At 43.1% G+C, this 27,686-nt stretch overlaps 2 protein-coding genes across 2 annotated transcripts in view; one reads left to right on the forward strand and one right to left on the reverse strand.

The window, feature by feature from the left end:
• The window catches only part of LOC120048907 (probable E3 ubiquitin-protein ligase MID2), a 1,198,409-nt gene that overhangs the window by 951,179 nt on the left and 219,544 nt on the right, over positions 1–27,686 (forward strand). The window lies entirely within an intron of this gene.
• On the reverse strand, positions 17,087–27,090 carry LOC120047851 (ras GTPase-activating protein-binding protein 1-like). Its single transcript, XM_038993402.1, has 12 exons — positions 26,952–27,090; positions 25,782–25,898; positions 25,562–25,643; positions 25,175–25,348; positions 24,965–25,055; positions 24,598–24,685; positions 20,043–20,265; positions 19,579–19,680; positions 19,137–19,254; positions 18,611–18,739; positions 18,153–18,262; positions 17,087–17,878 (listed from the first exon to the last, which is right to left on the reverse strand). Exons 2-12 carry the CDS (start codon positions 25,874–25,876, stop codon positions 17,636–17,638), a joined length of 1,455 nt encoding a protein of 484 aa, XP_038849330.1. The 5' UTR covers positions 25,877–25,898; positions 26,952–27,090; the 3' UTR covers positions 17,087–17,635.

Here is a 27,686-nt window from a genome sequence, read left to right on the forward strand (position 1 = left end):
AGTACCACCCCGTTTCAACCTCAGTTCAGGTAGTACCACCCCATTTCAACCTAAGTTCAGGTAGTACCACCCCGTTTCAACCTCAGTTCAGGTAGTACCACCCCGTTTCAACCTCAGTTCAGGTAGTACCACCCCATTTCAACCTAAGTTCAGGTAGTACCACCCCATTTCAACCTCAGTTCAGGTAGTACCACCCCGTTTCAACCTCAGTTCAGGTAGTACCACCCCATTTCAACCTCAGTTCGGGTAGTACCATCCCATTTCAACCTCAGTTCAGGTAGTACCACCCCGTTTCAACCTCAGTTCAGGTAGTACCACCCCGTTTCAAACCTAAGTTCAGGTAGTACCACCCCGTTTCAACTCTAAGTTCAGGTAGTACCACCCCGTTTCAACCTCAGTTCAGGTTGTACCACCCCGTTTCAACCCTAAGTTCAGGTAGTACCACCCCGTTTCAACCCTAAGTTCAGGTAGTACCACCCCGTTTCAACCCTAAGTTCAGGTAGTACCACCCCGTTTCAACCTCAGTTCAGGTAGTACCACCCCGTTTCAACCCTAATTTCAGGTAGTACCACGCCGTTTCAACCCTAAGTTCAGGTAGTACCACCCCGTTTCAACCTCAGTTCAGGTAGTACCACCCCGTTTCAACCCTAAGTTCAGGTAGTACCACCCCGTTTCAACCCTAAGTTCAGGTAGTACCACCCCGTTTCAACCTTAAGTTCAGGTAGTACCACCCCGTTTCAACCCTAAGTTCAGGTAGTACCACCCCGTTTCAACCCTAAGTTCAGGTAGTACCACCCCGTTTCAACCCTAAGTTCAGGTAGTACCACCCCATTTCAACCCTAAGTTCAGGTAGTACCACCCCATTTCAACCTAAGTTCAGGTAGTACCACCCCGTTTCAACCCTAAGTTCAGGTAGTACCACGCCGTTTCAATGGGTTGTGTTTTTGGCTATTGTGGTAAGCTAATATAATGCTATATTGTGTTTTTGCTGTAAAACACTTAAAAAATCGGAAATATTGGCTGGATTCACAAGATGTTTGTCTTTCATTTGCTGTACACCATGTATTTTTCATAAATGTTTTATGATGAGTATTTAGGTATTTCAATTTGGTCTCTGTAATTGTTCTAGCTGCTTCGGTGCTATTTGTGATTGCAGCTGCAATGTAAAACTATGATTTATACCTGAAATATGCACATTTTTCGAACAAAACATAGATTTATTGTATAACATGTTATAAGACTGTCATCTGATGAAGTTGTTTCTTGGTTAGTGACTAATTCTATCTCTATTTGGTCGGTTTTGTGCAAGCTACCTGTGCTGTGAAAGAAATGTCTGTGCTTTTTTGTATTTGGTGGTGAGCTAACATAAATATACGTGGTGTTTTCGCTGTAAAACATTTAAAAAATCGGACATGTTGGCTGGATTCACAAGATGTTTATCTTTCATTTGCTGTATTGGACTTGTTAATGTGTGAAAGTTAAATATTTCTAAAAAATATCTTTTGAATTTCGCGCCCTGCACTTGGACTGGCTGTTGTCATATTGAGCCCGACTTAGGGCTTGCAGCCCAAAGAAGTTAAGTTCAGGTAGTACCACCCCGTTTCAACCTCAGTTCAGGTAGTACCACCCCATTTCAACCTAAGTTCAGGTAGTACCACCCCATTTCAACCTAAGTTCAGGTAGTACCACCCCGTTTCAACCTCAGTTCAGGTAGTACCACCCCATTTCAACCTAAGTTCAGGTAGTACCACCCCGTTTCAACCTCAGTTCAGGTAGTACCACCCCGTTTCAACCTCAGTTCAGGTACTACCACACCGTTTCAACCTCAGTTCAGGTAGTACCACCCCATTTCAACCTCAGTTCAGGTAGTACCACCCCGTTTCAACTCTAAGTTCAGGTAGTACCACCCCGTTTCAACCTCAGTTCAGGTTGTACCACCCCGTTTCAACCCTAAGTTCAGGTAGTACCACCCCGTTTCAACCCTAAGTTCAGGTAGTACCACCCCGTTTCAACCCTAAGTTCAGGTAGTACCACCCCGTTTCAACCTCAGTTCAGGTAGTACCACCCCGTTTCAACCCTAAGTTCAGGTAGTACCACGCCGTTTCAACCCTAAGTTCAGGTAGTACCACCCCGTTTCAACCCTAAGTTCAGGTAGTACCACCCCGTTTCAACCCTAAGTTCAGGTAGTACCACCCCGTTTCAACCCTAAGTTCAGGTAGTACCACCCCGTTTCAACCCTAAGTTCAGGTAGTACCACCCCATTTCAACCCTAAGTTCAGGTAGTACCACCCCATTTCAACCCTAAGTTCAGGTAGTACCACGCCGTTTCAATGGGTTGTATTTTTGGCTATTGTGGTAAGCTAATATAATGCTATATTGTGTTTTCGCTGTAAAACACTTAAAAAATCGGAAATATTGGCTGGATTCACAAGATGTTTGTCTTTCATTTGCTGTACAGCATGTATTTTTCATAAATGTTTTATGATGAGTATTTAGGTATTTCAATTTGGTCTCTGTAATTGTTCTAGCTGCTTCGGTGCTATTTGTGATTGCAGCTGCAATGTAAAACTATGATTTATACCTGAAATATGCACATTTTTCGAACAAAACATAGATTTATTGTATAACATGTTATAAGACTGTCATCTGATGAAGTTGTTTCTTGGTTAGTGACTAATTCTATCTCTATTTGGTCGGTTTTGTGCAAGCTACCTGTGCTGTGAAAGAAATGTCTGTGCTTTTTTGTATTTGGTGGTGAGCTAACATAAATATACGTGGTGTTTTCGCTGTAAAACATTTAAAAAATCGGACATGTTGGCTGGATTCACAAGATGTTTATCTTTCATTTGCTGTATTGGACTTGTTAATGTGTGAAAGTTAAATATTTCTAAAAAATATCTTTTGAATTTCGCGCCCTGCACTTGGACTGGCTGTTGTCATATTGAGCCCGACTTAGGGCTTGCAGCCCAAAGAAGTTAAGTTCAGGTAGTACCACCCCGTTTCAACCTCAGTTCAGGTAGTACCACCCCATTTCAACCTAAGTTCAGGTAGTACCACCCCATTTCAACCTAAGTTCAGGTAGTACCACCCCGTTTCAACCTCAGTTCAGGTAGTACCACCCCGTTTCAACCCTAAGTTCAGGTAGTACCACCCCGTTTCAACCCTAAGTTCAGGTAGTACCACCCCGTTTCAACTCTAAGTTCAGGTAGTACCACCCCGTTTCAACCCTAAGTTCAGGTAGTACCACCCCGTTTCAACCTCAGTTCAGGTAGTACCACCCTGTTTCAACCCTAAGTTCAGGTAGTACCACCCCATTTCAACCTCAGTTCAGGTAGTACCACCCCGTTTCAACCTCAGTTCAGGTAGTACCACCCCGTTTCAAACCTAAGTTCAGGTAGTACCACCCCGTTTCAACTCTAAGTTCAGGTAGTACCACCCCGTTTCAACCTCAGTTCAGGTTGTACCACCCCGTTTCAACCCTAAGTTCAGGTAGTACCACCCCGTTTCAACCCTAAGTTCAGGTAGTACCACCCCGTTTCAACCCTAAGTTCAGGTAGTACCACCCCGTTTCAACCTCAGTTCAGGTAGTACCACCCCGTTTCAACCCTAAGTTCAGGTAGTACCACGCCGTTTCAACCCTAAGTTCAGGTAGTACCACCCCGTTTCAACCCTAAGTTCAGGTAGTACCACCCCGTTTCAACCCTAAGTTCAGGTAGTACCACCCCGTTTCAACCCTAAGTTCAGGTAGTACCACCCCGTTTCAACCCTAAGTTCAGGTAGTACCACCCCATTTCAACCTAAGTTCAGGTAGTACCACCCCGTTTCAACCCTAAGTTCAGGTAGTACCACCCCATTTCAACCCTAAGTTCAGGTAGTACCACGCCGTTTCAATGGGTTGTATTTTTGGCTATTGTGGTAAGCTAATATAATGCTATATTGTGTTTTCGCTGTAAAACACTTAAAAAATCGGAAATATTGGCTGGATTCACAAGATGTTTGTCTTTCATTTGCTGTACAGCATGTATTTTTCATAAATGTTTTATGATGAGTATTTAGGTATTTCAATTTGGTCTCTGTAATTGTTCTAGCTGCTTCGGTGCTATTTGTGATTGCAGCTGCAATGTAAAACTATGATTTATACCTGAAATATGCACATTTTTCGAACAAAACATAGATTTATTGTATAACATGTTATAAGACTGTCATCTGATGAAGTTGTTTCTTGGTTAGTGACTAATTCTATCTCTATTTGGTCGGTTTTGTGCAAGCTACCTGTGCTGTGAAAGAAATGTCTGTGCTTTTTTGTATTTGGTGGTGAGCTAACATAAATATACGTGGTGTTTTCGCTGTAAAACATTTAAAAAATCGGACATGTTGGCTGGATTCACAAGATGTTTATCTTTCATTTGCTGTATTGGACTTGTTAATGTGTGAAAGTTAAATATTTCTAAAAAATATCTTTTGAATTTCGCGCCCTGCACTTGGACTGGCTGTTGTCATATTGAGCCCGACTTAGGGCTTGCAGCCCAAAGAAGTTAAGTTCAGGTAGTACCACCCCGTTTCAACCTCAGTTCAGGTAGTACCACCCCATTTCAACCTAAGTTCAGGTAGTACCACCCCATTTCAACCTAAGTTCAGGTAGTACCACCCCGTTTCAACCTCAGTTCAGGTAGTACCACCCCATTTCAACCTAAGTTCAGGTAGTACCACCCCGTTTCAACCTCAGTTCAGGTAGTACCACCCCGTTTCAACCTCAGTTCAGGTACTACCACACCGTTTCAACCTCAGTTCAGGTAGTACCACCCCATTTCAACCTCAGTTCAGGTAGTACCACCCCATTTCAACCTCAGTTCAGGTAGTACCACCCCGTTTCAACCTCAGTTCAGGTAGTACCACCCCATTTCAACCTAAGTTCAGGTAGTACCACCCCATTTCAACCTCAGTTCAGGTAGTACCACCCCGTTTCAACCTCAGTTCAGGTAGTACCACCCCGTTTCAAACCTAAGTTCAGGTAGTACCACCCCGTTTCAACTCTAAGTTCAGGTAGTACCACCCCGTTTCAACCTCAGTTCAGGTTGTACCACCCCGTTTCAACCCTAAGTTCAGGTAGTACCACCCCGTTTCAACCCTAAGTTCAGGTAGTACCACCCCGTTTCAACCCTAAGTTCAGGTAGTACCACCCCGTTTCAACCTCAGTTCAGGTAGTACCACCCCGTTTCAACCCTAAGTTCAGGTAGTACCACGCCGTTTCAACCCTAAGTTCAGGTAGTACCACCCCGTTTCAACCCTAAGTTCAGGTAGTACCACCCCGTTTCAACCCTAAGTTCAGGTAGTACCACCCCGTTTCAACCCTAAGTTCAGGTAGTACCACCCCGTTTCAACCTAAGTTCAGGTAGTACCACCCCATTTCAACCTAAGTTCAGGTAGTACCACCCCGTTTCAACCCTAAGTTCAGGTAGTACCACCCCGTTTCAACCCTAAGTTCAGGTAGTACCACGCCGTTTCAATGGGTTGTGTTTTTGGCTAGTACCACCCCATTTCAACCTCAGTTCAGGTAGTACCACCCCGTTTCAACCTCAGTTCAGGTAGTACCACCCCATTTCAACCTCAGTTCGGGTAGTACCACCCCATTTCAACCTCAGTTCAGGTAGTACCACCCCGTTTCAACCTCAGTTCAGGTAGTACCACCCCGTTTCAAACCTAAGTTCAGGTAGTACCACCCCGTTTCAACTCTAAGTTCAGGTAGTACCACCCCGTTTCAACCTCAGTTCAGGTTGTACCACCCCGTTTCAACCCTAAGTTCAGGTAGTACCACCCCGTTTCAACCCTAAGTTCAGGTAGTACCACCCCGTTTCAACCCTAAGTTCAGGTAGTACCACCCCGTTTCAACCTCAGTTCAGGTAGTACCACCCCGTTTCAACCCTAAGTTCAGGTAGTACCACGCCGTTTCAACCCTAAGTTCAGGTAGTACCACCCCGTTTCAACCCTAAGTTCAGGTAGTACCACCCCGTTTCAACCCTAAGTTCAGGTACTACCACCCCGTTTCAACCCTAAGTTCAGGTAGTACCACCCCATTTCAACCTAAGTTCAGGTAGTACCACCCCGTTTCAACCCTAAGTTCAGGTAGTACCACCCCATTTCAACCCTAAGTTCAGGTAGTACCACGCCGTTTCAATGGGTTGTATTTTTGGCTATTGTGGTAAGCTAATATAATGCTATATTGTGTTTTCGCTGTAAAACACTTAAAAAATCGGAAATATTGGCTGGATTCACAAGATGTTTGTCTTTCATTTGCTGTACAGCATGTATTTTTCATAAATGTTTTATGATGAGTATTTAGGTATTTCAATTTGGTCTCTGTAATTGTTCTAGCTGCTTCGGTGCTATTTGTGATTGCAGCTGCAATGTAAAACTATGATTTATACCTGAAATATGCACATTTTTCGAACAAAACATAGATTTATTGTATAACATGTTATAAGACTGTCATCTGATGAAGTTGTTTCTTGGTTAGTGACTAATTCTATCTCTATTTGGTCGGTTTTGTGCAAGCTACCTGTGCTGTGAAAGAAATGTCTGTGCTTTTTTGTATTTGGTGGTGAGCTAACATAAATATACGTGGTGTTTTCGCTGTAAAACATTTAAAAAATCGGACATGTTGGCTGGATTCACAAGATGTTTATCTTTCATTTGCTGTATTGGACTTGTTAATGTGTGAAAGTTAAATATTTCTAAAAAATATCTTTTGAATTTCGCGCCCTGCACTTGGACTGGCTGTTGTCATATTGAGCCCGACTTAGGGCTTGCAGCCCAAAGAAGTTAAGTTCAGGTAGTACCACCCCGTTTCAACCTCAGTTCAGGTAGTACCACCCCATTTCAACCTAAGTTCAGGTAGTACCACCCCATTTCAACCTAAGTTCAGGTAGTACCACCCCGTTTCAACCTCAGTTCAGGTAGTACCACCCCATTTCAACCTAAGTTCAGGTAGTACCACCCCGTTTCAACCTCAGTTCAGGTAGTACCACCCCGTTTCAACCTCAGTTCAGGTACTACCACCCCGTTTCAACCTCAGTTCAGGTAGTACCACCCCATTTCAACCTCAGTTCAGGTAGTACCACCCCATTTCAACCTCAGTTCAGGTAGTACCACCCCGTTTCAACCTCAGTTCAGGTAGTACCACCCCATTTCAACCTAAGTTCAGGTAGTACCACCCCATTTCAACCTCAGTTCAGGTAGTACCACCCCGTTTCAACCTCAGTTCAGGTAGTACCACCCCGTTTCAAACCTAAGTTCAGGTAGTACCACCCCGTTTCAACTCTAAGTTCAGGTAGTACCACCCCGTTTCAACCTCAGTTCAGGTTGTACCACCCCGTTTCAACCCTAAGTTCAGGTAGTACCACCCCGTTTCAACCCTAAGTTCAGGTAGTACCACCCCGTTTCAACCCTAAGTTCAGGTAGTACCACCCCGTTTCAACCTCAGTTCAGGTAGTACCACCCCGTTTCAACCCTAAGTTCAGGTAGTACCACGCCGTTTCAACCTCAGTTCAGGTAGTACCACCCCGTTTCAACCCTAAGTTCAGGTAGTACCACCCCGTTTCAACCTCAGTTCAGGTAGTACCACCCCGTTTCAACCCTAAGTTCAGGTAGTACCACGCCGTTTCAACCCTAAGTTCAGGTAGTACCACCCCGTTTCAACCCTAAGTTCAGGTAGTACCACCCCGTTTCAACCCTAAGTTCAGGTAGTACCACCCCGTTTCAACCCTAAGTTCAGGTAGTACCACCCCGTTTCAACCCTAAGTTCAGGTAGTACCACCCCATTTCAACCCTAAGTTCAGGTAGTACCACCCCGTTTCAACCCTAAGTTCAGGTAGTACCACGCCGTTTCAATGGGTTGTGTTTTTGGCTATTGTGGTAAGCTAATATAATGCTATATTGTGTTTTCGCTGTAAAACACTTAAAAAATCAGAAATTTTGTCTGGATTCACAAGATGTTTGTCTTTCATTTGCTGTACAGCATGTATTTTTCATAAATGTTTTATGATGAGTATTTAGGTATTTCAATTTGGTCTCTGTAATTGTTCTAGCTGCTTCGGTGCTATTTGTGATTGCAGCTGCAATGTAAAACTATGATTTATACCTGAAATATGCACATTTTTCGAACAAAACATAGATTTATTGTATAACATGTTATAAGACTGTCATCTGATGAAGTTGTTTCTTGGTTAGTGACTAATTCTATCTCTATTTGGTCGGTTTTGTGCAAGCTACCTGTGCTGTGAAAGAAATGTCTGTGCTTTTTTGTATTTGGTGGTGAGCTAACATAAATATACGTGGTGTTTTCGCTGTAAAACATTTAAAAAATCGGACATGTTGGCTGGATTCACAAGATGTTTATCTTTCATTTGCTGTATTGGACTTGTTAATGTGTGAAAGTTAAATATTTCTAAAAAATATCTTTTGAATTTCGCGCCCTGCACTTGGACTGGCTGTTGTCATATTGAGCCCGACTTAGGGCTTGCAGCCCAAAGAAGTTAAGTTCAGGTAGTACCACCCCGTTTCAACCTCAGTTCAGGTAGTACCACCCCATTTCAACCTAAGTTCAGGTAGTACCACCCCATTTCAACCTAAGTTCAGGTAGTACCACCCCGTTTCAACCTCAGTTCAGGTAGTACCACCCCATTTCAACCTAAGTTCAGGTAGTACCACCCCGTTTCAACCTCAGTTCAGGTAGTACCACCCCGTTTCAACCTCAGTTCAGGTAGTACCACCCCATTTCAACCTAAGTTCAGGTAGTACCACCCCATTTCAACCTCAGTTCAGGTAGTACCACCCCGTTTCAACCTCAGTTCAGGTAGTACCACCCCATTTCAACCTCAGTTCGGGTAGTACCACCCCATTTCAACCTCAGTTCAGGTAGTACCACCCCGTTTCAACCTCAGTTCAGGTAGTACCACCCCGTTTCAAACCTAAGTTCAGGTAGTACCACCCCGTTTCAACTCTAAGTTCAGGTAGTACCACCCCGTTTCAACCTCAGTTCAGGTTGTACCACCCCGTTTCAACCCTAAGTTCAGGTAGTACCACCCCGTTTCAACCCTAAGTTCAGGTAGTACCACCCCGTTTCAACCCTAAGTTCAGGTAGTACCACCCCGTTTCAACCTCAGTTCAGGTAGTACCACCCCGTTTCAACCCTAAGTTCAGGTAGTACCACCCCATTTCAACCTCAGTTCAGGTAGTACCACCCCGTTTCAACCCTAAGTTCAGGTAGTACCACCCCGTTTCAACCCTAAGTTCAGGTAGTACCACCCCGTTTCAACCCTAAGTTCAGGTAGTACCACCCCATTTCAACCTAAGTTCAGGTAGTATCACCCCGTTTCAACCCTAAGTTCAGGTAGTACCACGCCGTTTCAATGGGTTGTATTTTTGGCTATTGTGGTAAGCTAATATAATGCTATATTGTGTTTTCGCTGTAAAACACTTAAAAAATCGGAAATATTGGCTGGATTCACAAGATGTTTGTCTTTCATTTGCTGTACAGCATGTATTTTTCATAAATGTTTTATGATGAGTATTTAGGTATTTCAATTTGGTCTCTGTAATTGTTCTAGCTGCTTCGGTGCTATTTGTGATTGCAGCTGCAATGTAAAACTATGATTTATACCTGAAATATGCACATTTTTCGAACAAAACATAGATTTATTGTATAACATGTTATAAGACTGTCATCTGATGAAGTTGTTTCTTGGTTAGTGACTAATTCTATCTCTATTTGGTCGGTTTTGTGCAAGCTACCTGTGCTGTGAAAGAAATGTCTGTGCTTTTTTGTATTTGGTGGTGAGCTAACATAAATATACGTGGTGTTTTCGCTGTAAAACATTTAAAAAATCGGACATGTTGGCTGGATTCACAAGATGTTTATCTTTCATTTGCTGTATTGGACTTGTTAATGTGTGAAAGTTAAATATTTCTAAAAAATATCTTTTGAATTTCGCGCCCTGCACTTGGACTGGCTGTTGTCATATTGAGCCCGACTTAGGGCTTGCAGCCCAAAGAAGTTAAGTTCAGGTAGTACCACCCCGTTTCAACCTCAGTTCAGGTAGTACCACCCCATTTCAACCTAAGTTCAGGTAGTACCACCCCATTTCAACCTAAGTTCAGGTAGTACCACCCCGTTTCAACCTCAGTTCAGGTAGTACCACCCCATTTCAACCTAAGTTCAGGTAGTACCACCCCGTTTCAACCCTAAGTTCAGGTAGTACCACCCCGTTTCAACCTCAGTTCAGGTAGTACCACCCCGTTTCAACCCTAAGTTCAGGTAGTACCACCCCGTTTCAACCCTAAGTTCAGGTAGTACCACCCCGTTTCAACCTCAGTTCAGGTAGTACCACCCTGTTTCAACCCTAAGTTCAGGTAGTACCACCCCGTTTCAACCTCAGTTCAGGTAGTACCACCCCGTTTCAACTCTAAGTTCAGGTAGTACCACCCCGTTTCAACCCTAAGTTCAGGTAGTACCACCCCGTTTCAACCTCAGTTCAGGTAGTACCACCCTGTTTCAACCCTAAGTTCAGGTAGTACCACCCCGTTTCAACCTTAAGTTCAGGTAGTACCACCCCGTTTCAACCTAAGTTCAGGTAGTACCACCCCGTTTCAACCTAAGTTCAGGTAGTGTTATGTGTTATTACATACAGCCGGAAATAACATTTGGATATCAGAGCGGTTAACCACCAGCATTACGAAGCAAACTGGAAACCACATATGCTGAGGCAGCATTTATTGTAGCTGGGGATTTTAACAAATCAAATCTGAGGAAAACGCTACCGAAGTTCTACCAACACATTGACTGTAGTACTCGCTCTGGGAAAACATTGTACCACTGCTACTCAACTTTTCGAAATGCCTACAAAGCCCTCCCCCGCCCTCCCTTCAGCAAATCTGATCATGACTCCATTTTGCTCCTCCCTTCCTATAGGCAGAAACTCAAACAGGAAGTACCCATGCTAAGGACTATTCAACGCTGGTCTGACCCATTGGAATCCATGCTTCAATATTGTTTTGATCACGTGGACTGGGATATGTTCCAGGTAGCATCAGAATAACATCAACGAATACGGTGACTGTTCATCAGGAAGTGTATAGGAGATGTTGTACCCACTGTGACTATTAAAACCTACCCAAACCAGAAACCGTGGATAGATGGCAGCATTCGCGCAAAACTGAAAGCGCAAACCAACACATTTAACTATGGCAAGGTGACTGGGAATATGGTCAAATACAAACAGTGTAATTGTTCCCTCCGTAAGGCAATCAAACAGGCAAAATGTCAGTATAGAGACAAAGTGGAGTCGCAATTCAACGGCTCAGACACGAGACGTATGTGGCAGGGTCTACAGACAATCAAGGACTACAAAGGGAAAACCAGCCAGGTCGTGGACACCAACGTCTTGCTTCCGGACAAGCTAAACACCTTCTTTGCCCGCTTTGAGGATAATATAGTGCCACCGACGCGGCCCACTACCAAGGACTGTGGGCTCTCCTTCTCTGTGACCGACGTAAGACATTTAAACGTCTTAACTCTCGCAAGGCTGCCGGCCCAGACAGCATCCCTAGCCGCATCCTCAGAGCATGCGCAGACCAGCTGGCTGGAGTGTTTACGGACATATTCAATCTCTTCCTATTCCAGTCTGCTATCCCCACTTGCTTCAAGATGTCCACCATTGTTCCATGGAATTCACTTCTGTCATCATGAAGTGTTTTGAGAGGCTAGTTAAGGATCATATCACCCCTACCTTACCTGTCACCCTAGACCCACTTCAATTTGCTTACCGCCCCAATAGATCCACAGACTATGCAATCGCCATCGCACTGCACACTGCCCTATCCCATCTGGACAAGAGGAATACTTATGTAATAATGCTGTTCATTGACTATAACTCAGCATTCAACACCAGAGTACCCTCCAAGCTCATCATTAAGTTTGAGGCCCTGGGTCTGAACCCCGTCCTGTGCAGCTGGGTCCTGGACTTCCGGATGGGCCGCCCCCAGGTGGTGAAGGTAGGAAAGAACACCTCCACTTCGCTGATCCTCAACACAGGGGCCCCACAAGGGTGCGTGCTCAGCTCCCTCCTGTACTCCCTGTTCACCCATGACTGCGTGGCCACACATGCCTCCAACTCAATCATCAAGTTTGCAGACAACACAACAGTAGTAGGCCTCATTACCAACAATGACAAGACAGCCTACAGGGAGCAGGTGAGGGCCCTGGGAGTGTGGTGCCAGGAAAATAACCTCTCACCCAACGTCAACAAAACAGAGGAGCTGACCGTGGAGTTCAGGAAACATCAGAGGGAGCACGCCCCCATCCACACCGACGGGACCGCAGTGGAGAAGGTGGAAAGCTTCAAGTTCCTGGGAGTACACATCACTGACGATCTGAAATGGTCCACCCACACAGACAGTGTTGTGAAGAAGGCGCAACAGCACCTCTTCAACCACAGGAGGCTGAAGAATTTTGGCTTGGCCCCTAAAACCCTCACAAACTTTAACAGATGCACAATTGAGAGCATCCTGTCAGGCTGTATCACTGCCTGGTACGGCAACTGCACAGCCTTCATCCGCAGGGCTCTCCAGTTGTCAAGGCTGTGGGTAACTGGTGAAAGGAGTCAGGCGCAGGAGAGCTGAGATGCGTGGACAAGGTATTTAATAAAAGATAACACCAGTAAAAACACAATACTATGGTGCGGGAAAAATACTGGTACCACGAAATAAACAGGCGTAATAACGAAACCCGGCAACAAAATACCAGCCGTCAGTAACAGCCTGAACAATAAAACAAACACGCACACAAACATGGGGGAAACCAGAGGGTTAAATAATGAACATGTATTGGGGGAATTGAAACCAGGTGTGTAGAAAACAAAGACAAAACAAATGGAACATGAAAAGTGGATCGGCGATGGCTAGAAGGCCGGTGACGTCGACCGCAAAAAGCTGCTCGAACAAGGAGAGGGACCGACTCCGGCGGAAGTCGTGACACCAGTGGGTGGTGCGGTCTGCACAACGCATCACCGGGGGCAAACTACACACCCTCCAGGACACCTACAGCACCCGATGTCACAGGAAGGTCGAAAAGATCATCAAGGACAACAACCACCTGAGCCACTGCCTGTTCACCCCGCTATCATCCAGAAGGTGAGGTCAGTACAGGTTCATCAAAGCTGGGACCGAGAGACAGAAAAACAGCTTCTATCTCAAGGCCATCAGATTGTTAAATAGCCATCAGTAACTGGCTTCCACCCGGTTACGTAACCCTGCACCTTAGAGGCTGCTGCCTTATATAGATAGACTTAGAATCGCTGGGCACTTCAATAACTAGTCACTTTAATAATGTTTAAATACTGTTTACATACTGCTTTACTCATCTCATATGTATATACTGTATTCTATTCTACTGTATTTTAGTCAATGCCACTCCGACATTGCTCAATCTAATATTTATATATTTCTTAATTCCATTATTATATTATTTTTTAGATTAGTGTGTATTGTTATGAACTGTTAGATACTACTGCACAGTTGGAGCTAGGAACACAGCTAGCATCGCTACACCCGCAATAACATCTGCTAAATATGTGCATGTGACCAATAAAATTAGATTAGGCTTTTTTATAGATTTTTTTTACTCACCTCACTTTGATTGACCAATTGAAAGAAGTTCAACAACAAGTTTAAACTGAAAACATGGTCCTTGTGGGTGTATTACATTGTTATTGATTATTGTAGGGTTTTATGAGTTGAGTTTGCAAGAAAGGCATTTCACTGTACTTATGCATGTGACATTAAAACTTGAAAGTTGTTTCAAAGCCGAACGCAACGAAATGTACAGCGCCTTCTAAGGTGATGATTAATTCAAAACAGACATACAAATATTATATATTATAATATAAATAGGCCTATATATGAGACCGGGCCTGATTTTTTTTATTAATACAATGATTATGCCAATACATAGCATGCAGCATATTATGCATGGCAGAAAAATATTTTAAAGAACTGATTTAAGAAGTCTCTCTCTCTCTCTCTCACCATGCCTCAGGACTACCTGGCCTGATGACTCCTTGCTGTCCCCAGTCCACCTGGTCGTGCTGCTGCTCCAGTTTGAACTGTTCTGCCTGCGGCAATGGAACCCTGGCCTGTTCACAATTGCAGTGAATTTGTATATGAATAGCCTCATTATTAAATAGGCAGACATTACCTTTATTTTCAGAATGTCCTCCCCTCTCGCCTTAATTACTTTCTCCAGCGCACAGAGGTGTCAACATTTTAATTAAACATGTTACTATGGATGTTCCCGAACAGATTTCACTTGGTTTCCCAAGTCCAACCCAGGAAAAAAACTAAAACTAAAATAAATCTTAAGAAAGCCCATAACATGCAGCCACTCCTGCCATGCAGCTGCGGCTGCCTGCTGCTCAACCTGTGGTTGATGCAGGAGGTAAATATAGTAAGTAGCCTACCTGGTGGGAAAGGCCTCCATTCGCTATTTGAGTGCATGTGGATAACACTTATTTTTTATCTTGCCCCTGTTCCTGCCCCTTTGATAACGGGCCGTTCTGAATCGACACAAATGTTACATATTAGCAGTGCTGGAAAAAGTACCCAATTGTGATATTTGAGTAAAAGTATAGATAAAACATGGTCCTTGTGGGTGTATTACATTGTTATTGATTAAGTATAGATACCGTGATAAAAAGTTACTCTAGTAAAAGTGAAAGTCAACCAGTAAAATGTCTTCCTGTCCTGCTAAGCATTCAAAATGTAACGAGTACTTTGGGTTACCAGGGAAAATGTATGGAGTAAAAAGTACAATATTTTCTGTAGGAATTTAGTGAAGTAAGATTAAAAGTTGTCAAAAATATAAATAGTAAAATAAAGCACAGATACCACCAAATACAACTTAAGTAGTACTTTAAAGTATTTTTTACTTAAGTACTTTACACCACCGCATGTTAGTAAAGACAAGATTAAATTGAAAATTGTCGGATTATATTCTTTTTACTATACAATCCTAAAAAAATAAAACAATGGCACAGGATTTAAGCATATCTTGTCTGCTAAATTAACAACCCTACGGCATGGCGCAAAGCCAGATAACATACTCAACTCATATTCTGTTCTTTTGAAATACATTTTCTTCGTATCATGTTTCTTTAGAATAGTTATTGTGATAGTGTATATTAAATGGATTTATTTGTCTTCCAAAGGTGCGCATCAGCAGCTTGTATGCGGCTTATGTGTAAATTCCTGGCGATGCTAAACGTGTTTATGTTCATTAACGGTCAAGTACTGTGAGATCAGCAGGCTTTCGCGTGACAAAAAAAGGCTGACAAAATGTCATGACCACCACAGTCCTTGTAGTAAGTAACACACCGTTTCAACCCTAATATACTAAGATACTCTACATGACCAAAAGTATGTGGACATCTGCTCCCTGAACATCTCATTACAAAATCATGGGCATTAATATGGAGTTGGTCCCCCCTTTGCTGCTATAACAGCTTCCACTCTTCTGGGAAGGCTTTCCACTAGATGTTGGAACATTGCTGCGGGGACTTGCTTCCATTTAGCCACAAGAGCATTAGTGAGGTCAGATCACAGATGTTGGCCGATTAGGTCTGGCTCGCAGTTGGCGTTCCAATGTTGGGGCGGCAGGTAGCCTAGTGGTTAGAGCGTTGGATCAATAACTGAAAGGTGCTCAAATCCCCAAGCTGACAAGGTAAACATCTGTCGTTCTGAACAAGGCAGTTAGCCCACTGATTCTAGGGCATCATTGTAAATAAGAATTTGTTCTTAACTGACTTGCCTAGTTAAATAAAGGATTAAAAAAATTCATCCCAAAGGTGTTTGATGGAGTTGAGGTCAAGGCTCTGTGCAGGCCAGTCAAGTTCTTCCAAAGTCAATAAAGCATTTCTCAACAAAGCAACAGTTCTTGTGCCGACGTTGCATCCAGAGGCAGTTTGGAACTTGGTAGTGAGTGTTGTAACCAAGGACAGACAATTTTTACTCGTGGCCTACCACTTAGCCGTTGATGCTCCTAGACGTTTCCACTCCAAAATAAAAGCACTTACAGTTGACTGGGGTAGCTCTTGCAGGGCAGAAATGTGACAAACTGACTTGTTGGAAAGGTAGCATCCTATGACGGTACCACTTTGAAAGTCACGGAGCTCTTCAGTACGGGCCATTCTACTGCCAATGTTGTGCTATGGAGATTGAATGGCTGTGTGGTCCATTTTATACACTGGTCTGCAATGGGTGTGGCTGAAATAGCTAAATCCACTAATTTGAAGGGGTGTCCACATACTTGTTTATATATAGTGTAGGTTGACCTATTCAATTATAGTCAAGGTAATCCCAAAGAGGGTGTTGGCCTGATAATGGTGTGCCCTTTGAAACCCTATGATAGATACTGATGCTCGTGAATAGCACTAGAATATACTGATGTTATATATAATACTGATTTTACCCATGCCATGGCTATAGTGTACTGTACTAAAGCATCTGTTTTGATGAAGTCCTCCAGAGCCATCTGTCGTCCATTGCAGCCGGCAAGATCCTCTTCCCTCTGGTGCCGCTCCTAAACTAGTCCACGTGATCATGCTGTTAGGATGGAAATCAATGCTAACCATTTTATGTAGGAAACACTGTGCTGACCTACAAGAAGGAAAACTACTTCTTATACATCCGTCTCATTTACATCTTGGCAATACATTTGCTCGGTGTTAAAGAATGACTTCCTTAATCCTCTTGGTTCCTGTGTGGAACATAAGGCATCGACAACAGGACTGCCACTGCTTCTGATCTTCTGCTTTGGGGATGTCATCTCTTTCACAGTTCGTGGCTAGGTTTCCTTAGGGCAGCCAGTTCCTTTTCTCCTAATAAATAATGGCCAGTTTCCTGGAGACCTTATCTTGTCCAATGAGCTTGCTTTTTAGTGCATCTCCTGACATGCTTTATAGTCCAGAAGTAGGACTAATCTGTGTCCAGGAAACTGGCCCATAAAGATCAACTCGATGTATAGACGACAGAAGTCAGGTTTAAAACAGTAAAACATGTTTATTCAGTTCTCTCATCAGCCAATTTGTCATGATGAAGTGCATCAGTAGTGAAAGGCAGACCGGATCTGTTACATGCTCGATAATAACCATTTACAACCATGATTCAACTTCACAATTTAAAATAAAACCATTACTTGCATTTGACCTGAAAAGACAGTGGTAGCAATACACAGGACTGCCCAAGCAGAACATACACGTTCCTTTAAGAAACAGGGAGAGACCGCCAAAACCAAACTGGGTTGTTCCAATTCAAGTAGTTAGTTTAAGACCCCTTTTTTATTTTATTACTTTCAACAAATTCAAGTTCAGGATGATGTAAAAGACGAGGAGAAAAGTCCAGATCATGTCAACGTCAGGAGAAAGGAGAGATGGATCACATTCCAGAATCCCAAGGAACAAAACAAAAAGCGAAGGAGGGATGGAGAAGCCATCTTTGTTTAATAATACTCAAGAGTCGGGGCAACTGACATCAGTAGTAGTAGTAACTGGCATGGTAGTAGGACATCAGACCAACTTCAGAGTTACATTCACTGACGAGGTCCCATGTAGCGACCTCCCTCACTGGGTCCAGTACCTCGTCCAGAGCCAAAGCTGGGTTTCTGTGCCATGCCACCCCTGGTGGGGGGGCCTCTGGGCCCTCCAATCCTCTCTCGGGGCCCTCCGGGGCCACCTGGACCTCTGGGGCGGATGTCTCGCCGGTCCCCTTCCCGGGCGGAGCGAGTCTTCTTTTCCTCCACGTTCAGTCGGACATCGCCTCTGAACTTAATGGGCTACAAATGAAAGAAAACTGTTAGTATATTAACTCATTTAAAATGATCAAAAACAACTGTAAAGATCAGAGTGGGCTTTTAGAAAGAATTGTTGAATGACATGTACTGCTTCCAAACAGACATTTATGGGAATATGAAGCACCTTTCTATCATCATTGAAATGGAGCCGAAGGCCCTACAAAATGGAGCCCTACAAAATGGAGCCGAGTTCATCAAATCAGCATGTTGGTAATTAAAACACTCAGACTTAACGTATGTTTAAAATAATTATTACCCGGCTGCTTAGGATTTTCTGCACAGGCTCCGAGTCGTCAAACACCACGAACCCAAAGTTGGGAAGCTTTCCTCCGCTGTTGATCCGAAGCTCAAGCACAGTACCATACTCTGTAGGAAGAACCAGATCGTATTAAAATGACATATCAACTCTTTCAATCAATCGATTACTTCCATCAGTTGCTGCAAAGCATTCTGTGTTCCGTTGCAGAGACGCAGATCATTTAAAATGAGAAAGATCAATGATTCTAATCAATTATGTCTAACTCTTTTACAGGTCATTTGGGGACCATGATCAATTAAGACTAGCCATCTAAATCTGGTACTACTACACCCCAGGACTGTCAGAGTTGTTGATTACAATGTGCTGTCCCTATTTAATCAATTATTTGCCAGTTGAAACCATAAAGCTATTAATTCAAAAGCTTTTTTTGCAGACCATTAAAAAAAGCAACATACGTTGGAAAAACTCCTTGAGCTCTGCCTTGTCCACATCATGGGGAACGTTCCCTACGAAGAGCTGGTGAGCGTCTGGATACCTCACCACACGGCTAACCTCCGGCGACTCTCCCTGCTCTCCTTCCCGCACTGCAGACCAAGAGCAGACCCCACAGAGGTATGAGAGGAGATCACTTTATTAACGGTCACGCATACACGTCTGATGTTTCTTCAAAGAATAAGCACTATACACACACACAGACCGACAGATTCCCATTCAGACCGACAGATTCCCATCCAGACCGACAGATTCCCATCCAGAGTTCAGACTAACAGACAGGTTTACGTCCAACGTAGACAGCATACTGTAGCAAAACAATTATTTTTTTTTACAAAGGAAAAGAAATCTGTTCTTATTGGACGAGGTCAGGTAGTACACCCCAGTTGCGCTTCATTTTCGATACGTTTTCTACCTCCTGAACATGATCCAGTTTCCTGGTGGATGGTAACGTGTGTTGGGGGTGAGATGCTATCTGGTGGACAGTACCTCCTGGTCGGGGTCCTCTGTTGACTGGTGGGGGGCCTGGCCTTGCTTCCCGTGGTCTCTGGTCTCCTCTCGGTTGTGTTCTCTGTGCTGCGGCTTCTGTTTTCACCTCCACCCTGGGCTAAAGCACCAAGACAAGACCCTGAGAAACCAGGCTAGAAGACCAAGACAACAAGGCTCCTAGTTGATTGTGTTCGTTGTCCTTTACGAGGAACGTTGATTTTAAAAAGTCAAATGTAAAATGTTAATTATACCTAACCATAAATATAGTACATGTGGTCTTTCAACTGGTAGGATACATGCTAGATGTGTAATAGGTGACTTTATCCCCTTAGTAATCAATATAGTAGGTGTGGTTGTTTCTTCTGCTGGTATTTATTAATACATCATGTCGGCTACAGGAGTGTTTTTACAAAGAGAGAAGTAACATTGTATGTTAACGTACCGGTGCCGATGGGACTTTGACGACGTGTGGGGGGATGCCTGAGACAGGGACAACTCCGCTAGGGGGAAGGTTCTTACTGGTGACAGACGCCCAGGAGAAAGGCTGGAGGAGAGACGAAACAGACGTTATTAAATCAAGCTGAACGAGGTCTGGTAGCTGTACAGGGAAACCACTAGAAGCCAGGTAAACCTAATGAAGAACATCAAGGGCCAAATGAAGGAATTTCTCAGCAATAGTAGTTAATGTACAAAATTAGCTATCAAAGCTGATTCAACCAAAATGGTTCTTAAACCAAACTGGAATAACCAGAGGTTTAGACAAGTCACATATTGCCTAGTGACCTCGACAGTGGATAACCAGCCAAAACACAGCATCCAGAGGAATATACAGCCAGGTCACACAAGGAATCACAACCACCATGTTGACATGACCACAGCGTAGCCAACATAAGGGTTGAGACCTACCCGGTTATCTTCAGCAGGTGCGGGGGCAGGGTCAGCAGTGGCAGAGGGCAGGGGTGAGGAGACAGGACACTTCTCTCCCTGCTCCTCTGTGGTGTGTTCCTGTTGCTGCTGGGTCTCTGGCTCCAGGTCCCGTTTTCCATCCACCACGTCTGGCACCACCTCAGGTTCTGCCTCGGGCTCTGGGGTTAAAGCCACCTCCTCCTCTGGTCTCTTGGCCTCGGTGCTGATATAGCCCAGACAGACACATATCTAATATTAACCCAAGCATAGACTAGAATGAAGTGGTACTAAATAAGTGGCAAGTAATTTATTGGGTAAACCACCAATATGTGGCATCACAGAAAAGCCAGTAAATTAAATTTGACGTCCAAATTGTCTGGGGGGGGGGGGGGGGTTGCAATGCAAAGTGTTGATTATTAAAGTTTCCAGTGTACCCGCCGAGGGGGGGGGGGGGGGGTTTCTCCAAAACAGTCAAGACTAGAGGTCGACCGATTATGATTTTCCAACGCCGACGCCGATTATTGGAGGACCCAAAAAAAGCCGGCGCCGTTTATTGGAGGACCCCAAAAAAGCCGGCGCCGATTATTGGAGGACCCAAAAAAAGCCGACGCCGACTAGTGGAGGACCAAAAAAAAGCCGCCGCCGATTATTGGAGGACCGGGAAAAAGCCGATACCGATTATTGGAGGCCCCCAAAAAAGCCGATACCGATTATTGGAGGCCCCAAAAAAAGCCGATACCGATTATTGGAGGACCAAAAAAAGCCGATGCCGATTATTGGATGACCAAGAAAAAGCCGATGCCGATTATTGGAGGACCAAAAAAAGCCGATACCGATTATTGGAGGACCAAAAAAAGCCGATAACGATTAGTCGTCTGATTTTTATATCTATATATAATGACAATTACAACAATACTGAATGAACACGTATTTTAACTTAATATAATACATAAATAAAAATCAATTTAGTCTCAAATAAATAACGAAACATGTTCAATTTGGTTTAAATATTGTAAAAATAGTGTTGAGAAGAAAGTAAAAGTGCAATATGTGCCATGTAAAAAAGCTAACGTTTAAGTTCCTTGCTCAGAACATATGAAAGCTGGTGGTTCCTTTTAACATGAGTCTTCAATATTCCCAGTTAAGAAGTTTTAGGTTGTAGTTATTATAGGACTATATCTATATACCATTTGTATTTCATATACCTTTGACTATTGGATGTTTTTATAGGCACTATAGTATTGCCAGCCTAATCTTGGGAGTTGATCGGCTTGTAGTCATAAACAGCTCTGTGCTTCAAGCATTGCGAAGAGCTGCTGGCAAACGCAGTAAAGTGCTGTTTGAATGAATGCTTACGAGCCTGCTGCTGCCTACCACCGCTCAGTCAGACTGCTCTATCAAATCATAGACTTAATTATAATATAATAAACACAGAAATACGAGCCTTAGGTCATTAATATGGTCAAATCCGGAAACTATAATTTCGAAAACAAAACGTTTATTCTTTCAGTGAAATACGGAACCGTTCCGTATTTTATCGAACGGGTGGCATCCATAAGTCTAAATATTGAAGGTTGTGCAATGTATGTAAAATTCAGGCAAATTAATTACGGTCTTTGTTCGGAAGAAATGGACTTCACACAGTTCGCAACGAGCCAGGCGGCCCAACCTGCTGCATTTACCCCGACTCTGCTTGCATAGAACGCAAGAGAAGTGACACAATTTCCCTAGTTAATATTGCCTGCTAAAATTAATTTATTTTAATTAAATATGCAGGCTTAAATAAATATGCTTGTGTATTGATTTTAAGAAAGGCAATGATGTTTATGGTTAGGTACATTGGTGCAACGCAGTGCTTTTTTCACGAATGCGCTTGTTAAATCATCACCCGTTTGGTGAAATAGGCTGTGATTCGATGATAAATTAACAGGCACCGCATTGATTATTCGCAACGCAGGACGAGCTAGTTAAACTAGTAATATCAACCATGTGTAGTTAACTAGTGATTATGTTAAGATTTATTGTTTTTTTATGAGATAAGTTTAATGCTAGCTAGCAACTTATCTTGGCTCCTTGCTGCACTCGCGTAACAGGTCTCCTCGTGGAGTGCAATGTAATCAGCGTCCAAAAACGCTGATTGCCGATTGTTATGAAAACTTAAAATCGGTCGACCTCTAGTTAAAACGGCCTTAAATTTAATAAATGTACTACTCCGTTTTCTCCCCAATTTCATGGTATTGTTAGGGTTCACCTAGGGGTCATGATTGGGGCTGTACAAATGTTTGATGTATTAGAATAATTGATTATGCTTATGTTATATTAATAGAAGGGGAGGGGTTATAAGACCCCTCCCTCCTTACATTTATAGGGTCCTAGACTACAGATGAACAATATATATATTCATTGTAGAGGTTTAGTATTGTTCCACAATTGTTTTTTAGTTCTCTCTCTCATTATAAAGAGGTCCCTCTGAGAAATGTGTGACTGAAGGAGCTCTGCAGGGGAGTGGAGGAGATAAGACTAGTCAAACATCCCACAATAAATCAACTTTGGGGAGTGGACGTTTACTGCTAAGTTTAAGATAACACTAAAAGCCATTGTTTATATAGCATTGTTTATATAGCTTGGTAGGCAGGGTTTTGGTCTCAGGAGTAAAAAGGTAATGACATAGGTAGTGACATCAGGCTAGACTGAGGGTGTAACAAAACAACTTGAGACTTTGTTTGATGCAGAACTTACTGGGAAACATGCGTGCCATGTTCCTGATTGTCAACTTCTGTCTGCAATTGCATTAATAAAGGTTATTGAATGATTTAATTAAATATATTGTCATAACACTAATTTCATCAATGATTGACAAGGACGAAAGGAACAGTATCCAATTGGTAGTTAGTCTTGTCACGACGCTGCAACTCCCGTACGGACTCAGGAGATGCAAAGGTCAAGAGCAGTGCGTCCTCCGAAACACAACCCAACCAAGCCACACTGCTTCCTGACACAATGCCTACTTAAACCGGAAGCCAGCCCACCAATGTGTCAGAGGAAACACTGTACACCTGGTAACCGCGTACGGCCCGCCACAGGAGACGCTAATGCGCGATGGGACCCGGACAACGCTGGGCCAAACCCTCCCCTAACCCGGACGAAGCTGGGCCAAACCCTCCCCTAACCCGGACGACGCTGGGCCAAACCCTCCCCTAACCCGGGCCAATTGTCCCCTGCCCCAAGGGTCTCCCGGTTGTGGCCGACTGCAACAGAACCTGGACTCAAACCCAAACTCTGACACAGCTAGCACTACCTAAGACCACTGCGCCACTCGGAAGGCCCCTAGATCACGCCTTCCTGAGAACAAAGTAACAAGGCTGATGGATATTGTAAGCTGCTTTAAAAAAACGAGTGGGACAGTTTTAATTTCCCAATGGCTGCGGCTCGCTGAGCAGGCCGAGGACAGTCGCAAATTAGACAAATTGTGTTGGTCAGGACAGCTGTAGAAGTTCTGCTCCCCTAGGCACGATCAACATGTGCCGCCCGTTTCATGTATAGTAGTCTATAAAGATTTGGAATGGATTGATAGACTAGAGTACAGTATTATGCGCAATCGGTGCATTTCAGTTGAGCGTATTCAGCAGCCAACTGCCCATAGTACGAAACTGTTGTCAATAAGCCACGTATAATCACACGACCGCACAATAGTTAAAATTATAATAAGCATAACATTTATTAACATCCCCCAGTAGATATGTAAACATATAACACTGTTGTCCAAATTTGATTGGACAAGATCAGTGTTATAATTTCTTCATTTTGTTGCTGCCTAGTGTTCCCTTTTCATTTGCTGTGGTGCTGAATCGCAACGGGAATGGGAGTGGGGCGGACCAGCACGGTCATAGCTATAAGGGATACAGTTTGTCAAATGAACGTCAAAAGTTTCATTTTAGCTAACTCTAACCCTTCTCCTAATTCTCCAAACATGCTGCGTAAATTCTCCTAACCTGATACGAAAAGTCAAATCTGATGTTAATTTGACAAGCTGGATCCATTCTAGCCATGACCAGCCTGCTCTAGTGTTTGTAGACAGCCATGTTTGGTTATTTATTAGCCAAGGCTAAATTAAATGAGAGGCCTAGATTGTATTTGAAAACAGAGCTGTTTTGTTATTAATTAAAATGTTTATACAAATAGCCTACAGGACAAATATTATATTTGGAGTTATGTTTTAGTACTGTGTAGGTGACTTGTTCCTTCTAGGTTAAATGTTCTTTTTTTAAATGATATATAGCTGGAATGAAGACGCAATGGTCAATGTTTTGCTTTTCAATAAAACCGGTCATGTTGGTATAACATAGTTCTACCCTTTACATTCTGTTATGATTAATTACAATCTAATTTTTTTTTATTTTGAGCTCCATGGGTGAACACCTCTCTCTCACTCCCTCTCTGATGAAAGGTATGTTTGCCACCATTCATGTTATAGTATTACAGACTTAGCATTGAGGAGGAAAAGTAGAATAGGATTGTTGATGTAGTCAGGACTAAGATGGATACGTTTCCTTACCAAGGTGTCTGTTTGTAGGTTGGCTCTTCCAGGGCCACCTTAGGTGATGGTACTCTCTCCTCCATCTCCTCAACATCCTCATCAGACTCTGAAACACCAAGAACATGACCGAGTCCCAATTACAGCACTTTAAGAGCTAAATTAAATACCTGTTACATTTTAGTCATTTAGCAGATGCTTCTATATACCTAAACGGTGAAGGCATATTATTCATAATAGTAGCGTTGACCCAGCGGTACAAAGCACCGCAATGGAGTTCAATAAGAGCAACACCGCTAACCATTATGTATTAGTCATGAGACATAAATTACATATGAAACCAAACAAGCCAAACGTAAAGAAGCTTCCTAATCTTTAACATGCTCACCTTCAGGGGGTTCTGAGTCAGAATCCCCAAACACTTCGTCTTGGTAACGGAATACATCGTTGTGAACGTAGAACTTGTTTGTTACAGTGCCCTGAAACACCAACGTCATTGAGTTTAAAACAATCAATCCTTTAACTGAACACTAATACACAAATGAAAACATATCAAGGACACATTTTCAATGTCCATCTATACAGTTGAAGGACCTACCTCAGGGGCCAGCACGAATGTCTGCATGAATTTGCGCATGGGTTGCATGTCGTTGGACAGCTCTCCCATCACTTGCACCACCACGCCCTCGTTCAAGGTCGCATGGGCGTCCACATGTCTGATCTTGGTGTGGCAGTCACGAAAGTTCAGCGCCAACACTTTCTTATGGATCTCCTTTATACGGAAATAAAGACCTTGATGAAAATCTCAAACTTAAAATGTGTTAGTCTTGTATCAGACAGCCTAACTGACAATATATATACCCATCTTTAATATGAACATACTGAAAGATCTTTGCCATAAAATCATGTGTCGCGTTGGATATTTTACAAAGGAAATGTTTAATACTGCTTCACAAAGTAATGAAAATTGTAATTCAGTACTCACCGACTGTCCGTAGACTGATTCAACTGGTTTGCCATTGTTGTCCAGACCTCCATGTACATAGGAGGAATTTTTCCCATAAAACCTAAAACAAAAAAGTTTAAAATCAGTTACTTCTTGTCTTTGTAGGAGAGGCATAGATAGCCCATTAATATATTAAAGCAGATCCCAATAGAACAGATACTGTTTTGGGAAGATTTTTCTAGTACTGTACTAGCTTTACCTGTGCAGGTAGTCGGGTGCCTGGTTGAGTAGTGTGTAGTACTGTCGGACAAACTCCCGCCCGACGAGCTGGGCACTTGGTTTCTCCATCACCATTTCTTTGGTCAGCTGGAGAGAACTGAAACAAGGTGTGGTTGTCATGGTGTAGATAATGGAGTCTGATCTGTACCAGTCACCATCCGTGTCTGTTCTGTCTGACAAACCCGGCAAGCCATATCACCCAGCTATTTATTTAGCCAATCGTGGCGACAAGAAACGTTACCATTAGCGCTAACGTTACAGGAGTCTGTGCAAGAGCATAATTGGCATTCAAGCTAATCTGTGGATGTCTAGCTCGCTAGAAATCTAGTCAATTCAACCAATAATAGGTTTCAGTTCATAGTAGTATGAAATTAATTGTAGTAGACAGATGAGTCGACCAGACCCACCCAGCTAAACTAACGTTATTTAGCTAAGCTGTGCTTCAAGGGTCTATGCCTAGAAAGGCCGAATTGCAACACCGGTCACGTCAGACAGAAAAGCAATTTTATCGAAATGTAACGATTTTGGCATGCCAGTTATGTCGCTGACCAGACAACTATATCCTATTACCCAATCAACTCGGACAGCTGGAAATAACTAACTACGATAGATTGTATAACCAACACGTGTGGCAAATACAATGCTGGCTAACTAGCTAGTTTCCTAGGCTAGCCACGGCTCCTTTCCGCTCAGTTTATTTAGCGAGCTAAATATTTAGTTACCTAACGTAGCAGACTAAACAGCAATCGACTGATGATCTTCGACATCAAACTGATATCATAAACATTTTAACAGACAAACATCGCTAACTGGGCGGCCATGGTTCGCTAGCCATTCCAGCTAGTTAACTAAAGCCGGGAAAGGCCAGTCTTCAAACCAACCCCATCGGATTAGTTGACCATTTCGACCGTACACTCGGGCATTGACTGGCTGATTTAAGACTCATTCGTGGCACATTGAATAATTTAAGGAAAGAATGTACTAGCTAGGTGACGTTAGTTAACTGGCTAGCTAGCACAACTAAAATGACTTAGCTTTATCATGCGAACTAGCGTTAGCTTACTAGTTAGCATCAAACAACGCTTTAAGATTACGAATATTACTGCAGCGGATATTTATTCAATAATTTCAAACAGGGTAATGTACTTACCAGGAGGCAATTGTTTAAATTGTTTATTTAAAAAAAAAAAGTGATTTCACTGAAATCACCTCCGCTCTGCCAGGCGGTAGCTAGAAAGATTGTTCTAGCAGGGCAGCGCACAACGTGTTCGGCTGCTCTTTTACCGGTCTCAACCCTGGGACGTGGACAACCTACCCAGAATTTACAGTCTAGATGCATGAACCAATGAATTTACTGCGAGAGGAACTATGTCGCCAATCAAATGTATGTACTCTGAGCTGTTTAGTGTACAACCAATCGCTGTGGAGTATGTGTAGCCCTGTCAGTCTAAATGTAGCCAATAGGAAACGAGTGTGGTGGATTCCGATTATGGTTATGATTGGTTAAACATTTTACGGAGCGGCCCACGCTGGATCATGCCCTGATCAAAATTAATGGGGGCGTTTTTCGCTGCATTGATTTAACACTCCCACCACACATTTTTTATTTTTTATTTAACCTTTATTTGAACAGGAATTCGTTCTGAGATGAGCCCTGTATACACACAAATACACACCAAACACATCAATAGGCTGGCTATACATTCTGTATATACACATTTAACATTGTAGTCGTCTAAGATTGCTAGGTGGGACAACCGCATTTCACAGTCATAGTAAGTACATATTTCTTCAATAAAGTAACTATCTGCAAAGTCTGAGCTACTAGGGGGGAAAAAAAGTCAAGTGCAAGTTGTAGATCACAATAATATTTTTGTTTTGGGGG

This window comes from Salvelinus namaycush, chromosome 5, assembly GCF_016432855.1.
Source record: "Salvelinus namaycush isolate Seneca chromosome 5, SaNama_1.0, whole genome shotgun sequence".
NCBI lineage: Eukaryota > Metazoa > Chordata > Actinopteri > Salmoniformes > Salmonidae > Salvelinus > Salvelinus namaycush.